The sequence below is a fragment of the Scyliorhinus canicula genome, chromosome 6 (assembly GCF_902713615.1).
Source record: "Scyliorhinus canicula chromosome 6, sScyCan1.1, whole genome shotgun sequence".
NCBI classification, from domain to species: Eukaryota; Metazoa; Chordata; class Chondrichthyes; order Carcharhiniformes; family Scyliorhinidae; genus Scyliorhinus; species Scyliorhinus canicula.
This window is the reverse complement of record NC_052151.1, coordinates 88,224-113,249: the sequence shown is the minus strand read 5'-3', so window position 1 is coordinate 113,249 and position 25,026 is coordinate 88,224. Positions and strand designations below refer to the sequence as shown.

The 25,026-nt window shown below is 51.6% G+C and overlaps 1 protein-coding gene across 1 annotated transcript in view; it reads right to left on the bottom strand.

Moving 5' to 3' along the window:
* Nucleotides 1–674: 674 nt before the first annotated feature.
* Nucleotides 675–25,026, bottom strand: part of LOC119966899 (calpain-1 catalytic subunit-like) — an 85,404-nt gene continuing 61,052 nt past the window's right edge. The window contains exons 6-7 of the mRNA XM_038798855.1: nt 1,389–1,549; nt 675–691 (exon numbers count right to left, since the gene is read on the bottom strand). Of these exons, the coding sequence (XP_038654783.1) occupies nt 675–691; nt 1,389–1,549 (178 nt within the window). The remainder of the gene's footprint in view (nt 692–1,388; nt 1,550–25,026) is intronic.

Sequence of the window (25,026 nt, the reverse complement as noted above, 5' to 3'; positions counted from 1 at the left end):
GGAGAAGAGAGAGAGGGAGGGGGAGAGAGAGGGAGAAGAGAGAGAGGGAGGGGGACAGAGAGGGAGAAGAGAGAGAAGGAGGGGACAGAGAGGGAGAAGAGAGAGAGGGAGGGGGACAGAGAGGGAGAAGAGAGAGAGGGAGGGGGACAGAGGGGGAGAGAGAGGGGGGGAGGGGGACAGAGAGGGAGAGAGAGAGGGGGAGGGGGACAGAGAGGGAGAAGAGAGAGGGGGAGGGGGACAGAGAGGGAGAGAGAGAGGGGGAGGGGGACAGGGCGGGGGACAGAGAGGGAGAAGAGAAAGAGGGAGGGGGAGGGAGAGGGAGAAGAGAGAGAGAGGGGGAGGGGGACAGAGAGGGAGAGAGAGAGGGGGAGGGGGACAGAGAGGGAGAGAGAGAGGGGGAGGGGGGACAGAGAGGGAGAAGAGAGAGGGGGAGGGGACAGAGAGGGAGAAGAGAGAGAGAGAGAGGGAGAGGGGGAGGGGACAGGGCGGGGGATAGAGAGGGAGAAGAGAGAGGGGGAGGGAGAGAGGGGGAGGGGGACAGGGCGCGGGACAGAGAGGGAGAAGACAGAGGGGGAGGGAGAGGGAGAAGAGAGAGAGAGAGAGGGAGAGGGGGAGGGGGACAGGGCGGGGGACAGAGAGGGAGAAGACAGAGGGAGAGGGAGAGGGAGAGATGGTTAATCGGGTAATTGGACTAAAAGGTTTGGAGGGAAACATGTAAAGAAATTCTTCAACAAAAATACACCCCATTGAAAAAAAAAATCTGTCAGAAAGACTTCTTTTGGCTGATTTGTTGCAAAGATTATTTTCACGCCTGAGGATTGGGAGCATGTAAAAGCGAGGTGAATCCCTCACTATCCTGCTATGAAATCTCAGTGTCGATGTTCAGAGAGACCTGGCTCTGCTCAGAGATGGAACACAGAAAGTTAGCATGTAGGTACAGCGAGTGATAAGGAAGCAAATACCATGTTGGCATTAACTGCAGGGGGCTGGAGTCCAGGAATGAAAAAGTCTTGTTCTAATTGTCCAGAGTGTTGGTGAGACCACATCTGGAATAATGTCGGCAACTTTAGTCTCCACATTTATGGAAGGACATACTGACATTGGAGCAAAGTTTCACTCGATTGGTCCCTGGGATGAGGGGGTTGTCCTATGATCAGAAGTTGAGTAAATTGGGTTTAGGAGAATGAGAGGTGATCTCATTGCAACATACAGCATCCTGGAGGGGTTTGATAGGGCGGCGAGATTGTGTCCCACTGGTCAGGGAAACTAAAACACCAGGAGGCGGGGAGGGCTTGATGGGCCGAATGGTCTGCCCCTGCTGCTGTGACTTACCTGTACGTGTTCTCGGACAGAGGGAGTGGTGCTTACTCAGTGACCAGCTCACTCACCTGCATGGTTTCGGCAACCCCCAGCAGTACTACCCCTCCTCCAGGAGCCGTTGAACGCAGACATGTTCCACTTCTTCATCATGTCGTCCTGCAGCGTGTCGGGAGTCAGGTTACAGATCTCCAGCCGGGAAAACTGTTTCAGGAACTCCTGGAATGCCATCCTGGAAAACAGATCGGAATACAGCTCACAAACATCAACCCATCCCTGTCACAGGTACCCCATCAAACATTCCCAGGACAGGTACAGCACGGGGTTAGATACAGAGTAAAGCTCCCTCTACACTGTCCCCATCAAACACTCCCAGGACAGGTACAGTACGGGGGTTAGATACAGAGTAAAGCTCCCTCTACACTGTCCCCATCAAACACTCCCAGGATAGGTACAGCACGGGGTTAGATACAGAGTAATTCTCCCTCTACACTGCCCCCATCAAACACTCCCAGGACAGGTACAGCACGGGGTTAGATACAGAGTAAAGCTCCCTCTACACTGTCCCCATCAAACACTCCCAGGACAGGTACAGTACGGGGGTTAGATACAGAGTAAAGCTCCCTCTACACTGTCCCCATCAAACACTCCCAGGACAGGTACAGCACGGGGTTAGATACAAAGCAAAGCTGCATCTACACTATCCCCATCAAACACTCCCAGGACAGGTACAGCGCGGGGTTAGATACAGAGTAAAGCTCCCTCTACACTGTCCCCATCAAACACTCCCAGGACAGGTATAGCACGGGGTTAGATACAGAGTAAAGCTCCCTCTGCACTGTCCCCATCAAACACTCCCAGGACAGGTACAGCACGGGGTTAGATACAGAGTAAAGCTCCCTCTACACTGTCCCCATCAAACACTCCCAGGACAGGTACAGCACGGGGTTAGATACAAAGCAAAGCTGCATCTACACTATCTCCATCAAACACTCCCAGGACAGGTACAGCACGGGGTTAGATACAAAGCAAAGCTGCATCTACACTATCCCCATCAAACACACCCAGGACAGGTACAGCACAGGGTTAGATACAGTGTAAAGCTCCCTCTACACTGTCCCCATCAAACATTCCCAGGACAGTTACAGCACGGGGTTAGATACAGAGTAAAGCTCCCTCTACACTGTCCCCATCAAACACTCCCAGGGCAGGTACAGCACGGGGTTAGATACAGAGTAAAGCTCCCTCTACACTGTCCCCATCAAACACTCCCAGGACAGGTAGAGCATGGGGTTAGATACAGAGTAAAGCTCCCTCTACACTGTCCCCATCAAACACTCCCAGGACAGGTACAGCGCGGGGTTAGATACAGAGTAAAGCTCCCTCTACACTGTCCCCATCAAACACTCCCAGGACAGGTACAGCACGGGGTTAGATACAGAGTAAAGCTCCCTCTGCACTGTCCCCATCAAACACTCCCAGGACAGGTACAGCACGGGGTTAGATACAGAGTAAAGCTCCCTCTACACTGTCCCCATCAAACACTCCCAGGACAGGTACAGCACGGGGTTAGATACAAAGCAAAGCTGCATCTACACTATCCCCATCAAACACTCCCAGGACAGGTACAGCACGGGGTTAGATACAGAGCAAAGCTCCATCTAAACTGTCCCCATCAAACACTCCCAGGACAGGTACAGCGCGGGGTTAGATACAGAGTAAAGCTCCCTCTACACTGTCCCCATCAAACACTCCCAGGACAGGTACAGCACGGGGTTAGATACAGAGTAAAGCTCCCTCTGCACTGTCCCCATCAAACACTCCCAGGACAGGTACAGCACGGGGTTAGATACAGAGTAAAGCTCCCTCTACACTGTCCCCATCAAACACTCCCAGGACAGGTACAGCACGGGGTTAGATACAAAGCAAAGCTGCATCTACACTATCCCCATCAAACACTCCCAGGACAGGTACAGCACGGGGTTAGATACAGAGCAAAGCTCCATCTAAACTGTCCCCATCAAACACTCCCAGGACAGGTACAGCACAGGGTTAGATACAGAGTAAAGCTCCCTCTACACTGTCCCCATCAAACACTCCCAGGACAGGTACAGCACGGGGTTAGATACAAAGCAAAGCTGCATCTACACTATCCCCATCAAACACACCCAGGATAGGTACAGCACAGGGTTAGATACAGAGTAAAGCTCTCTCTACACTGTCCCCATCAAACACTCCCAGGACAGGTACAGCACGGGGTTAGATACAGAGTAAAGCTCCATCTACACTGTCCCCATCAAACACTCCCAGGACAGGTACAGCACGGGGTTAGATACAGAGTAAAGCTCCCTCTACACTGTCCCCATCAAACACTCCCAGGACAGGTACAGCACGGGGTTAGATACAGAGTAAAGCTCCCTCTACACTGTCCCCATCAAACACTCCCAGGACAGGTACAGCACGGGGTTAGATACAGAGTAAAGCTCCCTCTACACTGTCCCCATCAAACACTCCCAGGACAGGTACAGCACGGGGTTAGATACAGAGTAAATCTCCCTCTACACTGTCCCCATCAAACACTCCCAGGACAGGTACAGCACGGGGTTAGATACAGAGTAAAGCTCCCTCTACACTGTCCCCATCAAACACTCCCAGGACAAGTACAGCACGGGGTTAGATACAGAGTAAAGCTCTCTCTACACTGTCCCCATCAAACACTCCCAGGACAGGTACAGCACGGGGTTAGATACAGAGTAAAGCTCCCTCTGCACTGTCCCCATCAAACACTCCCAGGACAGGTACAGCACGGGGTTAGATACAGAGTAAAGCTCCCTCTACACTGTCCCCATCAAACACTCCCAGGACAGGTACAGCACGGTTTAGATACAGAGTAAAGCTCCCTCTACACTGTCCCCATCAAACACTCCCAGGGCAGATACAGCACGGGGTTAGATACAGAGTAAAGCTCCCTCTACACTGTCCCCATCAAACACTGGTCTGCTGGACTGACCACCGACTATTCCACCTCCTCCATCACCCTGATCCCAAACCCTCCGCTCTGCCACTTCCATCGCGCCACGGGGGGGACCATCACACCACGGGGGGGGCCATCACACCACGGGGGGGGCCATCACACCACGGGGGGGCCATCACACCACGGGGGGGGGGGCCATCACACCACGGGGGGGGCCATCACACCACGGGGGGGGCCATCACACCACGGGGGGGGGCCATCACACTACGGGGACCAGAATCAGAGGATCAGACCAGAACAAGGACAGAACACAGAGGACGACAGAAACCAGCTCACGGATAAAGGCTGTTTGGGTACCTGTCAGTCCCTTAAAGCTAAGTTAAGGTTTTGTATTTGTGGTGAATGTAATATGATAATTCACACTATATCTTTGTCAGCGCAGTAGCGCTATCCGACCACTAGGGGGAGTATCTCTGGGAATGCTCAGGAGATTGTACAGGGCTCCGTCCACGACTCCTCCCCCTAGTGCTGCTGTATAAATACCCTTGTCCAGAGTCAGCCTGCAGTTCACTGAGAGTTCATCAACGGGTAACAGGCTGGCTCTGTAGTAAGTCGATTAAAGCCTATATTCATATCGGAAACACGTGTCTGGTGAATTGATGGTTCCATCAATTTAATCGACTTAAGAACAGCAAGATCGATCATGGAATCGGCCCTCAAGCCTGGACACCTGGAACTCAACCCGCAGGATGCAGAGGCTAAAGAAATCTTCTCCCACTGGCTGCGGTGCTTCAAGGCCTACCTGGCCGAAGCGAGCACAGCCGAAACGACAGAGGAACAGAAGTCGAGTCTACTGCACGTGAGGGTGAGCCACAGAATCTCTACACAACTAAACTCGGCCGGTTCATATACTGCAGCGCTAGCGGTACTCGATAAGATATACGTGAGGCCCATTAACGAAGTTTACGCTCGCCATGTGTTCACGACTCGCCGCCAGCGGCCTACAGAATCACTCGCCGAATTCCTAAGGGAACTCAATAATTTGTCCAATGACTGTAATTACCAAGCGGTTATCGCAGCTGAACACAGAGAACTTGCTGTACGCGATGTTTTTGTAGCGGGCCTCAGGTCTAATTATGTGCGCCAATGACTGCTGGAAAAGGGGGCCCAAGACTTAGAAACGACTGTGGAAGCTGCTATCACGATGGAGGTCTCCTTCCGCAGCCTTAACTCGTTCCCCACGGACCCCGCGACCCAATCATGGGCCCCCGACCAGCGACTCCCCCAGGCCTGTGCTACGCGGCCACCCAGCCACTATGCTGCCCCAGCCAGCCACTATGCTGCCCCAGCCAGCCACTATGCTGCCCCAGCCAGCCACTATGCTGCTCCAGCCAGCCACCATGCTGCCCCAGCCACTATGCTGCCCCAGCCACTATGCTGCCCCAGCCAGCCACTATGCTGCCCCAGCCAGCCACTATGCTGCCCCAGCCACTATGCTGCTCCAGCCACCATGCTGCCCCAGCCACTATGCTGCCCCAGCCACTATGCTGCTCCAGCCAGCCACCATGCTGCCCCAGCCAGCCACTATGCTGCCCCAGCCTCTATGCTGCCCCAGCCACTATGCTGCCCCAGCCAGCCACTATGCTGCCCCAGCCAGCCACTATGCTGCCCCAGCCAGCCACTATGCTGCTCCAGCCTGCCATTTCTGTGGCCAGAACCAGCACCCGCGGCAGCACTCCCCGGCCCGCAACGCGACCTGCAGCAGCTGCGGGCGGAAAGGCCATTACGCAAGAGTGTGCCTCGCTAAAAGGGCCCCAGCTTCCACCTCCCCAGCGGCACGAAGTAATCGCTCCCCACACCCGCAGGCCCACGGGGCCCGAAACGCTGCGGCCTATGCCCCGACTCTGCCCCCTCCAGCCACGTGCGTTCCATGGGAGCCGCCATCTTGGCAAACCTCCATCACGCGGCCGGCCACGTGCGACTCATGGGGGCCGCCATCTTGGAAAACCTGTACCATGCGGCCGGCCACGTGGAACTCATGGGGGCCGCCATCTTGGACGCCATCTTCCTCGCCGCCCGCCACGTGCGATCCACGGGCCCGATCAGCATCTCCGCGCTCGGACAACTCATCGGAAGAAAACAACTATGAACTCAGAGGGCAGTCATCACGGGGCCACTCCAGCACAGCTGATCGAGCCGCCGACTACCCGCAACTCAGCGCAGAACTCAGAGGGCAGTCATCACGGGGCCACTCCAGCACAGCTGATCGAGCCGCCGACTACCCGCAACTCAGCGCGATCACCCTGGACCAATCACGCCCGAAGCATCTGCGAAACTCGATGGCAGAGGTCCAAATCAACGGGTACAAAACGCCATGCCTCTTCGACTCCGGGAGCACAGAGAGCTTCATACTCCCAGACCTGGTAAGACGCTGTTCGCTCCCCGTTTTCCCCGTGCAGCAAACTATCTCGCTCGCTTCAGGCTCCCACACGGTCCAGATCCAGGGGCGCACCGCCGCGACACTCACAATCCGAGGCGCTAGCTACTCAAAATTCCAACTCTACGTTTTGACCGAACTCTGCGCGCCACTCTTATTAGGCCTAGACTTCCAGTGCAACCTCAAGATCCTCACCCTCAGCTTCGGCGGGCCCCTGCCCCCACTCACTATCTGCAGCCTCGCTACGCTGCGAATCCCCCCCCCCCCCTTCCTCTCTTCGCCAATCTCACAAAGGACTGTAAACCCGTAGCCACACGTAGCAGGCGGTATAGCCTGCAGGATAGGGTATTTATCAGAGCAGAGGTCCGAAGGCTTCTCAGTGAGGGGGTGATAGAGGCCAGCAATAGCCCCTGGAGAGCTCAGGTGGTGGTCGTTAAGACCGGGGGAAAATTCTGCATGGTTGTCGACTATAGTCAGACCATAAATAGATTTACGCTCCTCGACACGTATCCCCTCCCCAGGATTGCAGACATGGTAAATCAGATCGCCCAGTATCGGCTCTTTTCCACGGTGGATCTGAAGTCTGCATACCACCAGCTCCTAATCCGCCCGGAGGACCGCCACTACACGGCGTTCGAGGCAGATGGCCGCCTCTTCCATTTCCTCCGGGTCCCTTTCGGCGTCACTAATGGGGTCTCGGTGTTCCAACGAGCAATGGACCGAATGGTGGACCAGTACGGGCTGCGGGCCACGTTTCCGTACTTGGACAATGTCACCATCTGCGGCTATGACCAGCAGGACCACGACGCCAACCTCCACCGTTTTCTCCAGACGGCACAGAAACTGAATCTCACGTGTAACAAGGAGAAATGCGTTTTCCGTACAACCAGACTAGCCATCCTCGGCTATGTCGTGGAAAACGGAGCCCTGGGCCCCGACCCGGACCGTATGCGCCCCCTCTTAGAACTCCCGCTCTCCCATTGCCCCAAGGCCCTCAAACGGTGCTTGGGTTTCTTTTCCTACTACACCCAGTGGGTCCCTCAATATGCGGACAAAGCCCGCCCACTCTTTAAGGCCACACGATTTCCCGTCCGCCGAGGCGCGCCAGGCCTTCGACGGCATCAAGGAGGACATCGCCAAAGCAGCCATGCGGGCGGTGGATAAATCCGTCCCCTTTCAGGTTGAGAGCGACGCCTCAGAGGTAGCTCTAGCAGCCACACTGAATCAGGCAGGGAGACCCGTTGCATTTTTCTCCCGTACCCTCTCCGCTTCAGAACTCCGACACTCCTCAGTCGAGAAAGAAGCACAAGCCATCGTGGAGGCTATCCGTTACTGGAGGCACTACCTCGCAGGTAGGAGGTTCACCCTCATCACTGACCAAAGATCGGTTGCCTTCATGTTTGACAACTCGCAAAGGGGCAAAATTAAAAACGACAAAATTCTGAGGTGGAGGATCGAACTCTCCACCTACAATTACGACATTAAGTATCGACCGGGGAAGCTCAACAAGCCTCCGGATGCCCTATCCCGCGGGACATGCGCCAGCGCGCAGATTGACCGATTGAAAGTCATCCACAATGACCTCTGCCACCCGGCTCGCCCACTACATCAGAGCCCGAAACCTGCTTTTCTCTAACGAGGAGGTAAAAGCGGTCACCAGGGACTGCCCGATCTGTGCGGAGTGCAAACCGCACTTCTATAGACCAGACAGGGCCCACCTGGTCAAGGCTTCTAGGCCCTTTGAACGCCTTGCGATCGATTTCAAAGGGCCACTCCCCTCAACTAACAGGTACGTTTGCTTTTTAAACGTCGTAGATGAGTTCTCCCGTTTCCCATTCGCTATCCCATGCCCCGACGTGACCTCCCACACAGTCATTAGGGCCCTGCATAGCATCTTCACCCTGTTTGGTTTCCCCAGCTACGTGCACAGCGACCGGGGTTCGTCCTTCATGAGCGACGAGCTGCGTCAGTACCTGCTCGACAAGGGCATCGCCTCGAGCAGGACTACCAGCTACAACCCCAGGGAGAACGGGCAGGTGGAGAGGGAGAACGCGACGGTCTGGAAGACCGTCCTACTGACCCTCCGGTCTAGAAAGCTCCAAGTCTCCCAGTGGCAGGAAGTCCTCCCAGACGCGCTTCACGCTATTAGGTCCCTTTTGTGCACAGCGACCAATCAGACCCCCCACGAGCGGCTCTTCATTTATTCCAGGGGCACTACCACGGGGGTCTCACTTCCGGCATGGCTGAGGACGCCGGGCCCGGTACTCCTGAGGAAACACGTCAGGGCGCACAAAACCGACCCCCTTGCTGAGAAGGTGCGCCTGCTCCACTCCAACCCCCAGTACGCTTTCGTCGAGTTCCCTGACTGCCGTCAGGACTCTGTATCCCTCCGGGATCTGGCACCCGCCGGATCCAGCGCCCCCTCTACCCCCACAGAAGGACCTCTCACCCTACACCCCATGCTGCCGCCCCCTCACGCTCCCGAGCCCACGAGCTCGCTCCACCAGTTCCCCGCACCGGCCAGCCCCCAGCGCCCCCAGTCCCCGGTCGAACCAGGAGAGTATGAAGCTCGGACACAACCCTCCCTGGAGTCCGCCATCGTACCCCAGCACACAACACCCATCCAGCCACCGCAAGAGGCTGCAACCCCGGTGCTCCGCAGATCACAGCGGACAGTTCGACCACCGGACAGACTGACTTTGTAGACCACCACCCCCGCCGGACTTGATTATTTTGCAGGGGGTGAATGTGGTGAATGTAATGTATATATGATAATTCACACTATGTCTTTGTAAGCGCAGTAGCGTTATCCGACCACTAGGGGGAGTATCTCTGGGAATGCTCAGGAGATTGTACAGGGCTCCACCCACGACTCCTCCCCCTAGTGCTGCTGTATAAATGCTCTTGTCCAGAGTCAGCCTGCAGTTCACTGAGAGTTCATCAACGGGTAACAGGCTGGCTCTGTAGTAAGTCGATTAAAGCCTAGATTCATATCGGAAACACGTGTCTGGTGAATTGATGGTTCCATCAGTATTACACTTTATTCTATTACACTGACACTGATGAGTTTAATTGATAGATGCGAACATCGTGTGTTTGTGAATAAGGACTATTGATTTAAAACCAAGTTGCCCCTCAGTAATTTGTCCGCCGCATACGGGTTAAAGGCACACTGTGCACAACAAACTGGCGACTCTGGTGGGACAGCGACAATAAATAACTTTGTTGCTCCGATATCGATTCCCACAAAACCTAATATTCGTGGAGATTTAGCCTGAGCCCGAATTAAGACAGCAAATGCCCCACGTGATGGCCAGGATTTGAAAGATTATTTAAAAATCAGAGCCCACAGATGTCTAATAATAATCGCTTATCGTCACAAGTAGGCTTCAATTAAGATACTGTGAAAAGCCCCTAGTCGCCACATTCCGGCGCCTGTTCAGGTCACAGAGAGAGAATTCAGAATGTCCAATTCACCTAACAGCACATCTTTGGACTGTGGGAGGAAACCGGAGCACCCGGAGGAAACCCACAGACACGGGGAGAACGTGCAGACTCCGCACAGACAGTGACCCAAGCCGGGAATCGAACCTGGGACCATGGAGCACTGAAGCAACAGTGCTAACCAGTGTGCTACCGTGTCACCCACTTATTGGAAAATAACTTTTTTGGGGGGAATTGTGTATTGCATGCACTGTTACTAACAGGGAGGATAGAGTAAACTATAAAGGGTTAGGGACATAGTCCCAAAGCTGTACCCGCTTTCCGATCAACACCCTACCCCCTGTCCGTGAGAAAGACAGGAGATAGCGTGCATGTCGAGAATTGTCCCACACGGGAAGAGAGAATATGAGAGTCAGAAAGAAGGAAGGGTGGCCCCAATGGGCAGAACTTTGTACAAACACTGAAACGGGACCCGGAGCCTTTGGACAGAAGTCCCGGGACGATCCAACGAAGGCTCAGGCAAAGCGGGCAGCAAATACGAGAAGGTCACGGCCAACAGGAGCTGCTCAGCGCGGTTATTGGAACCAAACGGGATTTTAAAAAACCATTCGTCAAGAATTAGGAAAAGCAAAGAGTTGCAGGAGGAGACGGTGGAAGAAATTATAAAACTAAAGATGGAAGAGGAGACTAAAATGTTAAAAAGTTAAAAGAAAAAAGGAGGAAGATATTAGAAAGCTGGAGGAGGAAAAGGAGAAAGAAATAAAGAATTAAAAGAGGAAAGGGAGGAGGATGTTAGGAAGTTAAAGGAGGGGAAAGAGGAGGCGATGACGAGTCTAAAAGGAACAGGAGCAGGAGAGGACAGAGCAAACAAAAGCAGACAAGGACAGTGAAATAAATGAAGTAAATTGAGCAAATCAGGCTAACTTGGTACATCTGGGTAGTTTCCAGTCCCAATGTGAGAGAGTTTACCGAGACCCGACTTGTTGTCCTGGCCAGAGATGAAGCTCGAGGACACGGTGCCACATCACGAGACAGAGTGAACCAGCCTGCAGGCAGCAGTAAAAACGCTCCAACAAGCCAGTAACGAACTGAGACAAGCGACCGCTGACCACAAAGTGCCAGCGATAAATTATCCGATTAAAATCCCTACTCTCGGTTAAAGGCGGTTCCTGTGTGCCTTCGAAACAGCCGGGTAAGAGGAGGAAGATTTGATTGTGATTTGATTTGATTTATTGTCACATGTACCGAAGTACAGTGGAAAGTATTTTTCTGTGGCCGAGGCAACGTACACAGTACGTACATAGTAGACAAAAGAATAATCAACAGAGAACATTGACAAATTTTACATTGACAAACAGTGATTGGTTAGAGTGCGGAACAAGGGGCCAAACAAAGCAAATACATGAGCAGGAGCAGCATAGGGCGTTGCGAAATGAAATGAAATGAAAATCGCTTATTGTCACAAGTAGGCTTCAAATGAAGTTACTGTGAAAAGCCCCTAGTCGCCACATTCCGGCGCCTGTTTGGGGAGGTTGGTTGTGAATAGTGTTCTTACAGGGAACAAGGTTGCGGAGTTTGGTTATTAGTCTTGTTGGGATAATGGTGTTCTTACAGTCCAAGGGGGAGGCGTTGAGGAGTCTGGTAGCTGTGGGGAAGAAGCTGTTCCTATGTCTGGATGTGCGGGTCTTCAGGCTTCTGTACCTTCTGCCTGATGGAAGGGTCTGGAAGGCAATGCCTGGGTGGGAGGGGTCTCTGATAATGCTGTCTGCCTTCCTGAGGCAGCGGGAGGTGTATACAGAATCAATGTGGGGGTGGCAAGCTTGTGTGATGCATTGGGCTGAGTTCACCGCACTCTGCAGTTTCCTGCGGTCTTGGACCGAGCAGTTGCCATACCAGGCTGTGATGCAGCCGGATAGGATGCTTTCTATCGCACATCTGTAGAAGTTTGTGAGAGTCGATGCAGACATGCCAAATTTCTTCAGCTTCCGTCAGAAGTAGAGATGTTGTTGGGCTTTCTTGACTGTTGCATCAATGTGAGTGGATCAGGACAGACTGTTGGTGATGGTGACCCCCAGGAACTTAAAGCTATCGACCATCTCCACTTCGGAGCCATTGATGCAGACGGGAGTGTGTGTCGTGCTGCGCTTCCTGAAGTCAATGATCAGTTCCTTGGTCTTTCCAACATTTAGAGAGAGGTTGTTTTTGGTACACCATGCAACCAAGTGATTTATCTCCCTTCTGTCGTCTGATTCGTCGTTGTTTGAGATACGGGCCAACCACAGTTGTATCATCCACAAACGTCCAGATTGAGTTGGGGTACACACAGTCATGTGTGTATAGAGAGTACAGTAGAGGATTGAGCACACATCCTTACGGGGCCCTGGTGTTGAGGACTATTGTGGAGGCGGTGCTGTTGTCCATCCTGACAGATTGCGGTCTGTTGGTGAGGAAGGATCCAGCTGCACAGGGAGGGGTCAACTCCAAGATTGCGGAGTTTGGTTATTAGTCTTGTCGGGATAATGGTGTTGTAGGCGGAGCTGTAGTCGATGAACAGCAGTCTGATCTAGGTGTCCTTGTTGTCGAGGTGTTTGAGTGTTGATTATAGAGCCAGGGAGATAGCCTCTGCTGTGGATAGGTTGCGGTGACAGGCAAACTGCAGTGGATCGAGACCGTCTGGGATGGCTGGTGTTGATCCGTCTCATGACTAGCCGCTCGAAGCATTTCATGATAACAGACGTCAGGGCCACCGGTCAGTAGTCGTTGAGGGAGGCTACCTTGTTCTTCTTTAGTACTGGTATTATGGTGGTCTTCTTGAAGGAGGTGGGGACCTCAGAGCGGAGGAGTGAGGTGAGATAGAGAAATACAGCACAGAACAGGCCCTTCGGCCCACGATGTTGCGCCGAACTTTTGTCCTTGGTTAATCATAGAATTTTGGACAATTTTTCATGGCCAATCCACCCGTGAAGATACACTTGCCAGCTGGTCTGCGCAGGCTCTGAGTGATCGCCCAGGGACTCCGTCAGGGCCCGTCGCTTACCGCGGGTTCACTTTCAAGAAGGCAACTCTTCCCTCAGAGGCTGTAATAGTGGGTATGGGTGTGTCCAGGGATGTTGGGGTGGGTGGCACTGATACATTGGCTGACTCCCAGAGGAAGGCGCACCCACCGCACCCCCGGATCCACTCCCAGAGGAAGCCATACCCACCGCACCATCACGCTTCCCAGAGGAAGCGTACCCACTGTGCCCGGATCCACCCCAGTACCAATGCACCTAGTGACGGCCAAACCAGGGGGAGGGGTTGCCGGCTGTCATTCACACAACAATTGACACTGTGGCTTCACAGTGCCAGGGTCCAGGTTCGATTCTGGCTCAGGTCACTGTCTGTGCGGAGTCTGCACGTTCTCCCCGTGTGTGCATGGGTTTCCTCCGGGTGCTCCGGTTTCCTCCCACAGTCCAAAGACGTGCTGTTAGGTGGATTGGCCATGATAAATTGCCCTTAGTGTCCAAAAAAGGTTAGGAGGGGTTACTGGGTTACAGTGATAGGGTGGAAGTGAGGGCTTAAGTGGGTCCATGCAGACTCGATGGGCCGCATGGCCTCCTTCTGCACCGTACGTTCCATGTTCTATGTTCTAACCCCGCTTACCGTGGTACAATTGACTGACATTCCTAACAAAAGTACAACAATCCGCTGTTGAGTGCCCTAGCAGCCCATAATTCACCCCTACCCACCATCACAGCTTCTGAAGTCAGATCGGCCTTCCTGAAAGTGAACCCTCGGAAGGCGATGGGCCTGGACGGGATCCCTGGTCGTGCACTCAGCCTGCACGGACCAGCTGGCAGAGGTATTCGCAGACATCTTTAACCTGTCCCTACTCCACTCCGAGGTCCCCACCTGCTTCAAGAAGACCACCATCATACCGGTACCAAAGAAGAACCAGGCAACATGCCTCAATGACTACCGTCCGGTGGCCCTGACGTCAGTTGTAATGAAGTGCTTTGAGAGGCTGATCATGAAGCGCATCACCTCCATACTCCCGGAACGTCTTGATCCACTTCAATTCGCATACCGTCGCAACTGGTCCACATCAGACGCCATTTCCCTGGCCCTACACTCATCCCTACAGCATCTCGAAAACATGGACTCCTACATCAGACTCCTATTTATTGACTACAGCTCCGCCTTCAACACCATAATCCCAGCCAAGCTCATATCAAAGCTCCAAAACCTAGGACTTGGCTCTCCACTCTGCAACTGGATCCTCGATTTTCTGACCAACGGACCACAATCAGTAAGAATGAACAACAACACCTCCTCCACAATAGTCCTCAATACCGGGGCCCCGCAAGGCTGCGTACTGAGCCCCTACTCTACTCACTGTACACACACGACTGCGTGGCAAAACCTGGTTCCAACTCCATCTACGAGTTTGCTGACGATACGACCATAGTGGGCCGGATCTCGAATAACAACGAGTCCGAATACAGGAGGGAGATAGAGAACCTAGTGGAGTGGTGCAGCGACAACAATCTCTCCCTCAATGCCGGCAAAACTAAAGAGCTGGTCATTGACTTCAGGAAGCAAAGTACTGTACACACCCTGTCAGCATCAACGGGGCCGAGGTGGAGATGGTTAGCAGTTTCAAATTCCTAGGGGTGCACATCACCAAAAATCTGTCCTGGTCCAGTCATGTCGACGCTATCACCAAGAAAGCACAACAGCGCCTATACTTCCTCAGGAAACTCAGGAAATTCGGCATGTCCACATTGCCAGTGTTATGTAGTTACATTGTATTCCTTATGTTGCCCCATTATGTATTTTCTTGAATTTTGTTTAATTCCCTTTTCTTCCATGTACTGAATGATCTGTTGAGCTGCTCGCAGAAAAATACTTTTCACTGTACCTCGGTACACGTGACAATAAACAAATCTATCCAACCTTCAAGCCGTCTGCTGACCCACACAGCTTCTTTGAGGATATTAGGCAGCAAAAAATAACGTTGCTCTTTTTAATAATGATGCACTTTAGAGTCGCCATGATACCACCACAAGGCTTTACCGGCTATCGATCAAAGGACCAAACAACCAGTCAGTCAGTACAAGTTCAAAGGTGGTTTATTTACACACAAGGATTACTTCAACATGCAACACAAAACACTGCAAGTTAAACTACACCTAACAACTACAATAACCTGTACTTAACTTCAGGGCAACCGGCTTTATGCAGATAGACAAGGTTTTTGTCCGGATCTTGCCTGGCTGGGTGAATGGGAGGAGGTAAAGTTAATGGTTATCTGCTGAAGCAAGTCCATCCGATTGGCCCCACCAGCCCCTCAAAACGCCAGGGAGGGAGGTCTCGAGGAGATGGAGGAGGCAATACTAACGGCAGTGGGACATGATAAAGAGGATCCCGAAGACAGCCTAAATAAATGCAGGCAAAGGAAAGGGGAACACTCAACTGCCTTCGCCGCTCCTTGGTAGATCCATTTTAAGGAGAGTATACAGAGGTTTAGAGTGCTCCAGATTAGGTGAAGATGATTCATCCACATTGGGCTCCCACACCACAGAGCAAGGCAGGAGAGCCTGTGTTAATTTAGGCCCCACAGAGCTGCCATGCACGATGAGGTCTGGGTCCTCTGACGGTTAGCTAGTGTCTGAGAGCAGGCAGCTCAGGAGCCCCCCCATCGCGTTCCGATAGGGAAGCCACAATGCTTCCGGTCAGGGCTATGCAGGGTCCGTTGTGGAGAAACGAGGGTAGAGGGGAACACCAATATCCGAGTGATCCAGCTCCACCGTACACACCCCCACGGAGAGATGGAGGCTGTATTATAGCTGCGGGCAGTCAGAACACTTCGCCAGAGATTGTAGGAGACACTCACCATCATATACACGGCCCCCGAGACAACGAGGACCACCCACAGCAGCTAGAAGCACCCAGCCGCTCCGTGTACGCTGTGAGTGCTTACCATCCTGACACCCTAAATTGATGGTGCCCGGCCTCGCCAACCTGGGTCTGCAATACCAGGTGGTATAATGTGGCGCGACCCCTGGTTGATAGCGAGGTAAGAAGCCACCTTGTTGAATTCTTTTGGGATACCGGAAGTTCCCGAACTACCCTCGACACATTAACGTTACAAACTGACCATCCCTTGGTCAACTACCGACACCATTACACGGAATGGATTTAGGGGACATATTCAGGAGGGACGTATCACAGCCCCTGTACAGGTCGGCTTGTGAAGCATAGTCTGTGACCACCCGCTAGTGTTACTGACCTTCCCCCACACGCCAAACACATTCTTGGAGCAGATTTTACAGTTAAATGCAATTTAGCATTCGACCCAGTAAATGGATGCATTTGGCAAATGGCGATGATTAGCAGAACCCTATCAATCCTCCCAGTCTGGATGTATATTCACAGGATATAGCACAATGAAATGAAATGAAAATCGCTTATTGTCACGAGTAGGCTTCAAATGAAGTTACTGTGAAAAGCCCCTAGTCGCCACATTCCAGTGCCTGTTCGGGGAGGCCGGTACGGGAATTGAACTGTGCTGCTGGCCTGCCTTAGTCTGCTTTCAAAGCCAGCAATTTAGCCCTGTGCTAAACCAGCCCCTATAGGGGCTTCCGCGGGAATGTGCACGCTTCCCCGGGAGTAGAGGAATACTGGTTTGATCCTGCAGTGATCCAACCATCAGCAAGCTTTTTCAAAAGAAGGGGGTGTTTGTGAGACACAAACACGATTGTGGCCAGATAGCTGGAGAGGTGCGAACTGAAACTGCAAAAAGACGGTTTCGCCAGAGAGGCGGAGACAGAGATTGCCAAAGTGATTGACAGCCTATTACAGTAGGGACACTGAGACCCGTAGCATCTACTAACAATGCAGCAATCTGGCCTGTGAAAAAGCCAGATGGATGGAGATTAACGATAGATTACAGAGAATTAAATAAGGTCATTCACTCACAGCCCCCACTGTAGCCACAAGCCCCCCCCCCCCTCCCCATGATGGAATAAGGGGTGCAGGCACAGTTTTTCAGTGCTGGACCATCAGCAATGGTTTCTGACCCATAACTCCCTTAAATCGATCCTGCCAGGACAAGATCACTTTCACCTTCCGATGCCAGCAATACACTTGCTGACTACAGAGTTTCCATTTTCCACAGACAGCTAGCTACCAGACTCGCCAGAGTTTTCTGACCCGACTGCCTGGTCCAGTATGTCGATGACTTATTGCTGCAGACCAACACCAGAGAGGAGCATGATGCCCTGTTGATGAATCGCTGACACTGCTCCACTCAATAGGCTGGCAAGTCAACTGGAAAAAGGCCTAAGTAATGAAATCCAAAGTCATGTGCCTGGGTACGTGATGGACCATCAATAATAGACGAGGCGAGTTATAGAATTAAATTGTGGCTTTAATCCACTGAGATGTGTACCTGTCTGCTGCTGATCTGTCACTGGGGGCAGGGCCACAGATCAGCCAACTATATACAAAGCCCGAGGGGAGGAGCCAACAGAAGCAACAACAACAACAAAGATAAGTAACACTGGAGCAAACAATAACAGTGAATACAGCAGTGAGTAACAATGGAACGTGGTTCACCAGAGGACAGTAATTACGAATGGGAAGAGGGAGATCAAACAGAAAAGGATAGACTGTATACTACAGCTACCACTACCCCGGAACGTGAGTGCCCTCTGATCTTTCCTGGGCCTGCTAGGGTTCTGTAGGGACATTATAGATGGCTTCACTCCCATAGCAGCTCCGTTGTCTGACTTGCTAAAGAAAAACAGCAGCTGGAAGTGGACTGGGCAGCACACAGCAGCAGTAACCGATTTAAAACCCACCCCCACCACAGCACCAGCCCTACTAGACCCTGACCCAGATCTACCAAACCCCTTAGTAGCTGCAGCCACCAACCACACGCTTTCAGCGGTACTACTGCAGGAGTGACACGGTAGATTAGACACACCTCCCGAGTATTGGGCCCAGTCGAACAGGCTTCTCTGGGTGTGAACGGCACCTGCTGGTGGTAATTTGGGCTGTGCAAGCCTTCAACACAGGATTAAGTCCCATCACTGTCCTCACCGAAGACACCCCAACCCAGCATCTGCTGGGCGGCTGACGTAAAGACAGCTCGGTAAGCCAGGTCTGTGTCGCACGCTGGACACTGCAGGGTAGGGACATCACCGTGAAGCAAACCAAAGCGCCCAAGTCCTTGTCAGACAACCTGCATTATGGGGGAGACCCACAACTGCCGGATCATAGCTACCAAGGACCCACAGGTCCGTTTATCCCAAAACACCAGGAAGCACAGTCAGTGACAAAGCAGACAGCCACCCAGCAGACAGACACTACATGAACAATTTATGTGGTAGGCTCATCCACAATAAAGCATGGGAAAGGATAACAGGATGTGGTATCTATATGGACGACCACTAATACAACTCACCCTCAAATTACCCGCACACCTGGGGGCCCAAGCCACCAAACTGGCAGCTGTAACACATAGAGAACATAGCACAGGACAGGCCCTTCAGCCCACAATGTTCTGCTGACCATTTATCCTAATCTACGGTCAACCTAAATGAAATGAAAATCGCTTATTGTCACGAGTAGGCTTCAAATGAAGTTACTGTGAAAAGCCACTAGTCACCACATTCCAGCGCCTGTTCGGGGAGGCTGGTACGGGAATTGAACCCGTGCTGCTGGCCTGCCTCGGTCTGCTTTAAAAGCCAGCGATTTAGCCCAGTGAGCTAAACCAGCCCGTTCAATTTACTGCTGCCCATGTGCCTGTCTAAGAGTCGATTAAATGTCCCTAATGACTCTGATTCCACCACCTCTGCTGCCAGTGCATTCCACACACCCACCACTCTCTGGGTAAAGAACCTGCCTCTGACATCTCCCCTATACCTTCCTCCAATCACCTTAAAATTATGTCCCCTCATGACATTTCCACCCTGGTGAAAAGTCTCTGGCTATCCACTCTATCCATGCCTCTCATCACCTTGTACACCTCTATCCAGTCCAGGCAGCATCCTGGTAAATTTCCTCTGTACCCTCTCCAAAGCATCCACATCCTTCCTATAATGAGGCAACCAGACTGGACACAATATTCCAAATGTGGTCTAACTAGGGTTTTATAAAGCTGCAGCAAAACCTCACGGCCCTTAAACTCAATCCCCCTGTTAATGAAAGCCAGCACACCATACGCCTTCTAAACAACCCTATCAACCTGGGTGGGAACTTTGAGGGATCTATGCACGTGGACCTCAAGATCCCTCTGTTCCTCCACACTTCCAAGAATCCTGCCTTTAACCCTGTATTCAGCATTCACATTCAAAGTTACAAAATGAATCACTTCACATTTATCAAGGACCACTTCTCAGCCCAGCTCTGCATCCTGTCAATGTCCTGTTGTAACCTGCAACATCCCTCAACACTATCTGCAACTCCACCAACCTTCGTGTCATCGACAAACTTACTAACCCACCCTTCCACTTCCTCATCCAAGTCATTTATATAAACTACAAAGAGCAGAGGTCCCAGAACAGATCCCTGTGGGACACCACTGGTCACCGACCTCCAGGCCGAATACTTTCCATCCACTACCACTCGCTGTCTTCTTTCAGCCAGCCAATTCTGTATCCAGACAGCCAAATTTCCCTGTATCCCATGCCCCCTAACTTTCTGAATGAGCCTACCATGGGGAACCTTATCAAATGCCTTACTGAAATCCATATACACCACATCCACTGCCCGGCCTTCATCAATGTCTCGTCACATCCTCAAAGAATTCAATGAGGCTTGTGAGGCATGACCTGCCCCTCACAAAGCCAACATGTGGTCACTCACCTGGATTTATTCCCACCCCCACCAACATACATTCCGACAGCACGTAGGTGTGCAACAGCCGAACCGAGTTCCTCCCACAATGGGAAGCCCGAGGTATCATCTCTGCAAGAAAGCCCCTATCATCAGCCCCCTTGTTAAAATATATCCTACAGGCCACTGATCGGCGCACATTTGGGATCATTAAAGTTAAGATCCACCACAGGACCTCCCCATCTGGTAACTAAGGCAGACACATTAGCCAAAGCTGGCGCCCGTACCGGACACTCGTGACAACCACAGGCAGGAGAGCAAGTAAAGGCTGTGACCGCATCCCAAACCAATGTAGCTGACCTGGTCCAGGCCCAGCACACTGCCCATTCCCTCAAACTAATTTTACGCGGGTTCTACCCAGCCCCATACGACAAATGGAAGGACAAACGTTCAAATTCATGATAGGTTAATTCTAAAGACAGGCACAAATATAGCCCTGCCCAAGATAGAAACCAGCTCATCTCCACGATGGGTAGGGTCATCAGGGCTTTGACACAACAACCAACTGATTAAAGGCTGTTAGTGGCCGGAACTACATAAAAAACAGCCTAATCTTTGCCCAAAATAACCCTGACAGATACACCAGGAAAGGCACACACCAAGAGGAGAAGGTCCATGGACAAATCTCCAGGTGGATTACATTGGCCCACTTCCAGCCTACAGGATTTAATATGCCCTGGTGTTAATAAGACACCTTCACCAAATGGGGAGCCATTCTCCATTAGGTCCACTGCCAAAATACTAGCCCAACAGATATTTACAGAATGGGATAGAGGCTGACCAAGAGACACATTTCGCCGGGCAGTGATGCAGAATGCTATGGCTATGTTTGGTATTAAACAGCATTTCCACGTCGCTACCATCCACAATCCAGTGGACGCTCAAAGGTATCATCAGGAAAACTGCAGCAAAGCAATACAACCCAGGATACAGTATTTCCCTCTGCCCTCATAGTGATACAGTACTTCCCTCTGCCCTCATAGTGACACAGTACTTCCCTCTGCACTCATTAGTGACACAGTACTTCCCTCTGCCCTCATTAGTGACACAGTACTTCCCTCTGCCCTCATTAGTGACACAGTACTTCCCTCTGCCCTCATTAGTGACACAGTACTTCCCTCTGCCCTCATTAGTGACACAGTACTTCCCTCTTCCCTCATTAGTGACACAGTACTTCCCTCTGCCCTCATTAGTGACACAGTACTTCCCTCTGCCCTCATTAGTGACACAGTACTTCCCTCTGCCCTCATTAGTGACACAGTACTTCCCTCTGCCCTCATTAGTGACACAGTACTTCCCTCTGCCCTCATTAGTGACACAGTACTTCCCTCTGCCCTCATTAGTGACACAGTACTTCCCTCTGCCCTCATTAGTGACACTGTACTTCCCTCTGCCCTCATTAGTGACACTGTACTTCCCTCTGCCCTCATTAGTGACACTGTACTTCCCTCTGCCCTCATTAGTGACACAGTACTTCCCTCTGCCCTCATTAGTGACACAGTACTTCCCTCTGCCCTCATTAGTGACACAGTACTTCCCTCTGCCCTCATTAGTGACACAGTACTTCCCTCTGCCCTCATAGTGACACAGCACTTCCCTCTGCCCTCATTAGTGACACAGTACTTCCCTCTGCCCTCATTAGTGACACAGTACTTCCCTCTGCCCTCATAGTGACACAGTACTTCCCTCTGCCCTCATAGTGACACAGTACTTCCCTCTGCCCTCATTAGAACATAGAACATAGAACACTACAGCGCAGTACGGGCCCTTCGGCCCTCGATGTTGCGCCGACCTGTGAAACCATCTGAAACCTATCTGACCTACACTATTCCATTTTCATCCATATGCCTATCCAGTGACCACTTAAATGCCCTTAACGTTGGCGAGTCTACTACTGTTGCAGGCAGGGCGTTCCACACCCCTACTACTCTCTGAGTAAAGAAACTGCCTCTGACATCTGTCCTATATCTACTACCCCTCAATTTAAAGCTATGTCCCCTCGTGTTGGTCATCACCATCCGAGGAAAGAGACTCTCACTGTCCACCCTATCTAACCCTCTGACTATCTTATATGTCTCTATTAAGTCACCTCTCAGCCTTCTCCTCTCTAACGAAAACAACCTCAATTCCCTGAGCCTTTCCTCGTAAGACCTTCCCTCCATACCAGGCAACATCCTAGTAAATCTCCTCTGAACCCTTTCCAAAGCTTCCACATCCTTCCTATAATGTGGTGACCAGAACTGCACGCAGTACTCCAGGTGTGGCCGCACCAGAGTTATGTACAGCTGCAGCATGACCTTGTGGCTCCGAAACTCAATCCTCCTGCTTATAAAGGCTAGCACACCATATGCCTTCTTAACAGCCCTATTAACCTGGGTGGCAACTTTCAGGGATTTATGTACCTGGATGCCGAGACCTCTCTGTTCATCTACACTACCAAGAATCTTGCCATTAGCCTAGTACTCTGCAGTCCTGTTACTCCTTCCAAAGTGAACCACCTCACACTTTTCCGCATTAAACTCCATCTGCCACCTCTCAGCCCAGCTCTGCAGCTTATCTATGTCCCTCTGTATCCTATAACATCCTTCAGCACTATCCACAACTCCACCGACCTTCGTGTCATCTGCAAATTTACTAACCCATCCTTCTACACCCTCTTCCAGGTCATTTATAAAAATGACAAACAGCAGTGGCCCCAAAACAGATCCTTGCGGTACACCACTAGTAACTGAACTCCAGGATGAACATTTGCCATCAACCACCACCCTCTGTCTTCTTTCAGCTAGCCAATTACTGATCCAAACCGCTAAATCACCTACAATCCCATACTTCCTTATTTTCTGCAATAGCCTACCGCGGGGAACCTTATCAAACACATTAATGACACAGTACTTCCCTCTTGCTTCATTAGTGACACTGTACTTCCCTCTGCCCTCATTAGTGACACAGTACTTCCCTCATTAGTGACACTGTACTTCCCTCTGCCCTCATTAGTGACACAGTACTTCCCTCTGCCCTCATTAGTGACACAGTACTTCCCTCTTGCCTCATTAGTGACACAGTACTTCCCTCTTGCCTCATTAGTGACACAGTACTTCCCTCTGCCCTCATTAGTGACACAGTACTTCCCTCTGCCCTCATTAGTGACACTGTACTTCCCTCTGCCCTCATTAGTGACACAGCACTTCCCTCTGCCCTCATTAGTGACACAGTACTTCCCTCTGCCCTCATTAGTGACACAGCACTTCCCTCTGCCCTCATTAGTGACACAGTACTTCCCTCTGCCCTCATTAGTGACACGGTACTTCCCTCTGCCCTCATTAGTGACACTGTACTTCCCTCTGCCCTCATAGTGATACAGTACTTCCCTCTGCCTTCATTAGTGACACAGTACTTCCCTCTGCCCTCATTAGTGACACAGTACTTCCCTCTGCCCTCATTAGTGACACAGTACTTCCCTCTGCCCTCATAGTGACACAGTACTTCCCTCTGCCCTCATAGTGACACAGTACTTCCCTCTGCCCTCATTAGAACATAGAACATAGAACACTACAGCGCAGTACGGGCCCTTCGGCCCTCGATGTTGCGCCGACCTGTGAAACCATCTGAAGCCTATCTGACCTACACTATTCCATTTTCATCCATATGCCTATCCAGTGACCACTTAAATGCCCTTAAAGTTGGCGAGTCTACTACTGTTGCAGGCAGGGCGTTCCACACCCCTACTACTCTCTGAGTAAAGAAACTGCCTCTGACATCTGTCCTATATCTACTACCCCTCAATTTAAAGCTATGTCCCCTCGTGTTGGTCATCACCATCCGAGGAAAGAGACTCTCACTGTCCACCCTATCTAACCATCTGACTATCTTATATGTCTCTATTAAGTCACCTCTCAGCCTTCTCCTCTCTAACGAAAACAACCTCAATTCCCTGAGCCTTTCCTCGTAAGACCTTCCCTCCATACCAGGCAACATCCTAGTAAATCTCCTCTGAACCCTTTCCAAAGCTTCCACATCCTTCCTATAATGTGGTGACCAGAACTGCACGCAGTACTCCAGGTGTGGCCGCACCAGAGTTATGTACAGCTGCAGCATGACCTTGTGGCTCCGAAACTCAATCCTCCTGCTTATAAAGGCTAGCACACCATATGCCTTCTTAACAGCCCTATTAACCTGGGTGGCAACTTTCAGGGATTTATGTACCTGGATGCCGAGACCTCTCTGTTCATCTACACTACCAAGAATCTTGCCATTAGCCTAGTACTCTGCAGTCCTGTTACTCCTTCCAAAGTGAACCACCTCACACTTTTCCGCATTAAACTCCATCTGCCACCTCTCAGCCCAGCTCTGCAGCTTATCTATGTCCCTCTGTATCCTATAACATCCTTCAGCACTATCCACAACTCCACCGACCTTCGTGTCATCTGCAAATTTACTAACCCATCCTTCTACACCCTCTTCCAGGTCATTTATAAAAATGACAAACAGCAGTGGCCCCAAAACAGATCCTTGCGGTACACCACTAGTAACTGAACTCCAGGATGAACATTTGCCATCAACCACCACCCTCTGTCTTCTTTCAGCTAGCCAATTACTGATCCAAACCGCTAAATCACCTTCAATCCCATAGTTCCTTATTTTCTGCAATAGCCTACCGCGGGGAACCTTATCAAACGCATTAGTGACACAGTACTTCCCTCTTGCTTCATTAGTGACACAGTACTTCCCTCTTGCCTCATTAGTGACACAGTACTTCCCTCTTGCCTCATTAGTGACACTGTACTTCCCTCTTGCCTCATTAGTGACACAGTACTTCCCTCTTGCCTCATTAGTGACACTGTACTTCCCTCTTGCCTCATTAGTGACACAGTACTTCCCTCTGCCCTCATTAGTGACACAGTACTTCCCTCTGCCCTCATTAGTGACACAGTACTTCCCTCTGCCCTCATTAGTGACACAGTACTTCCCTCTT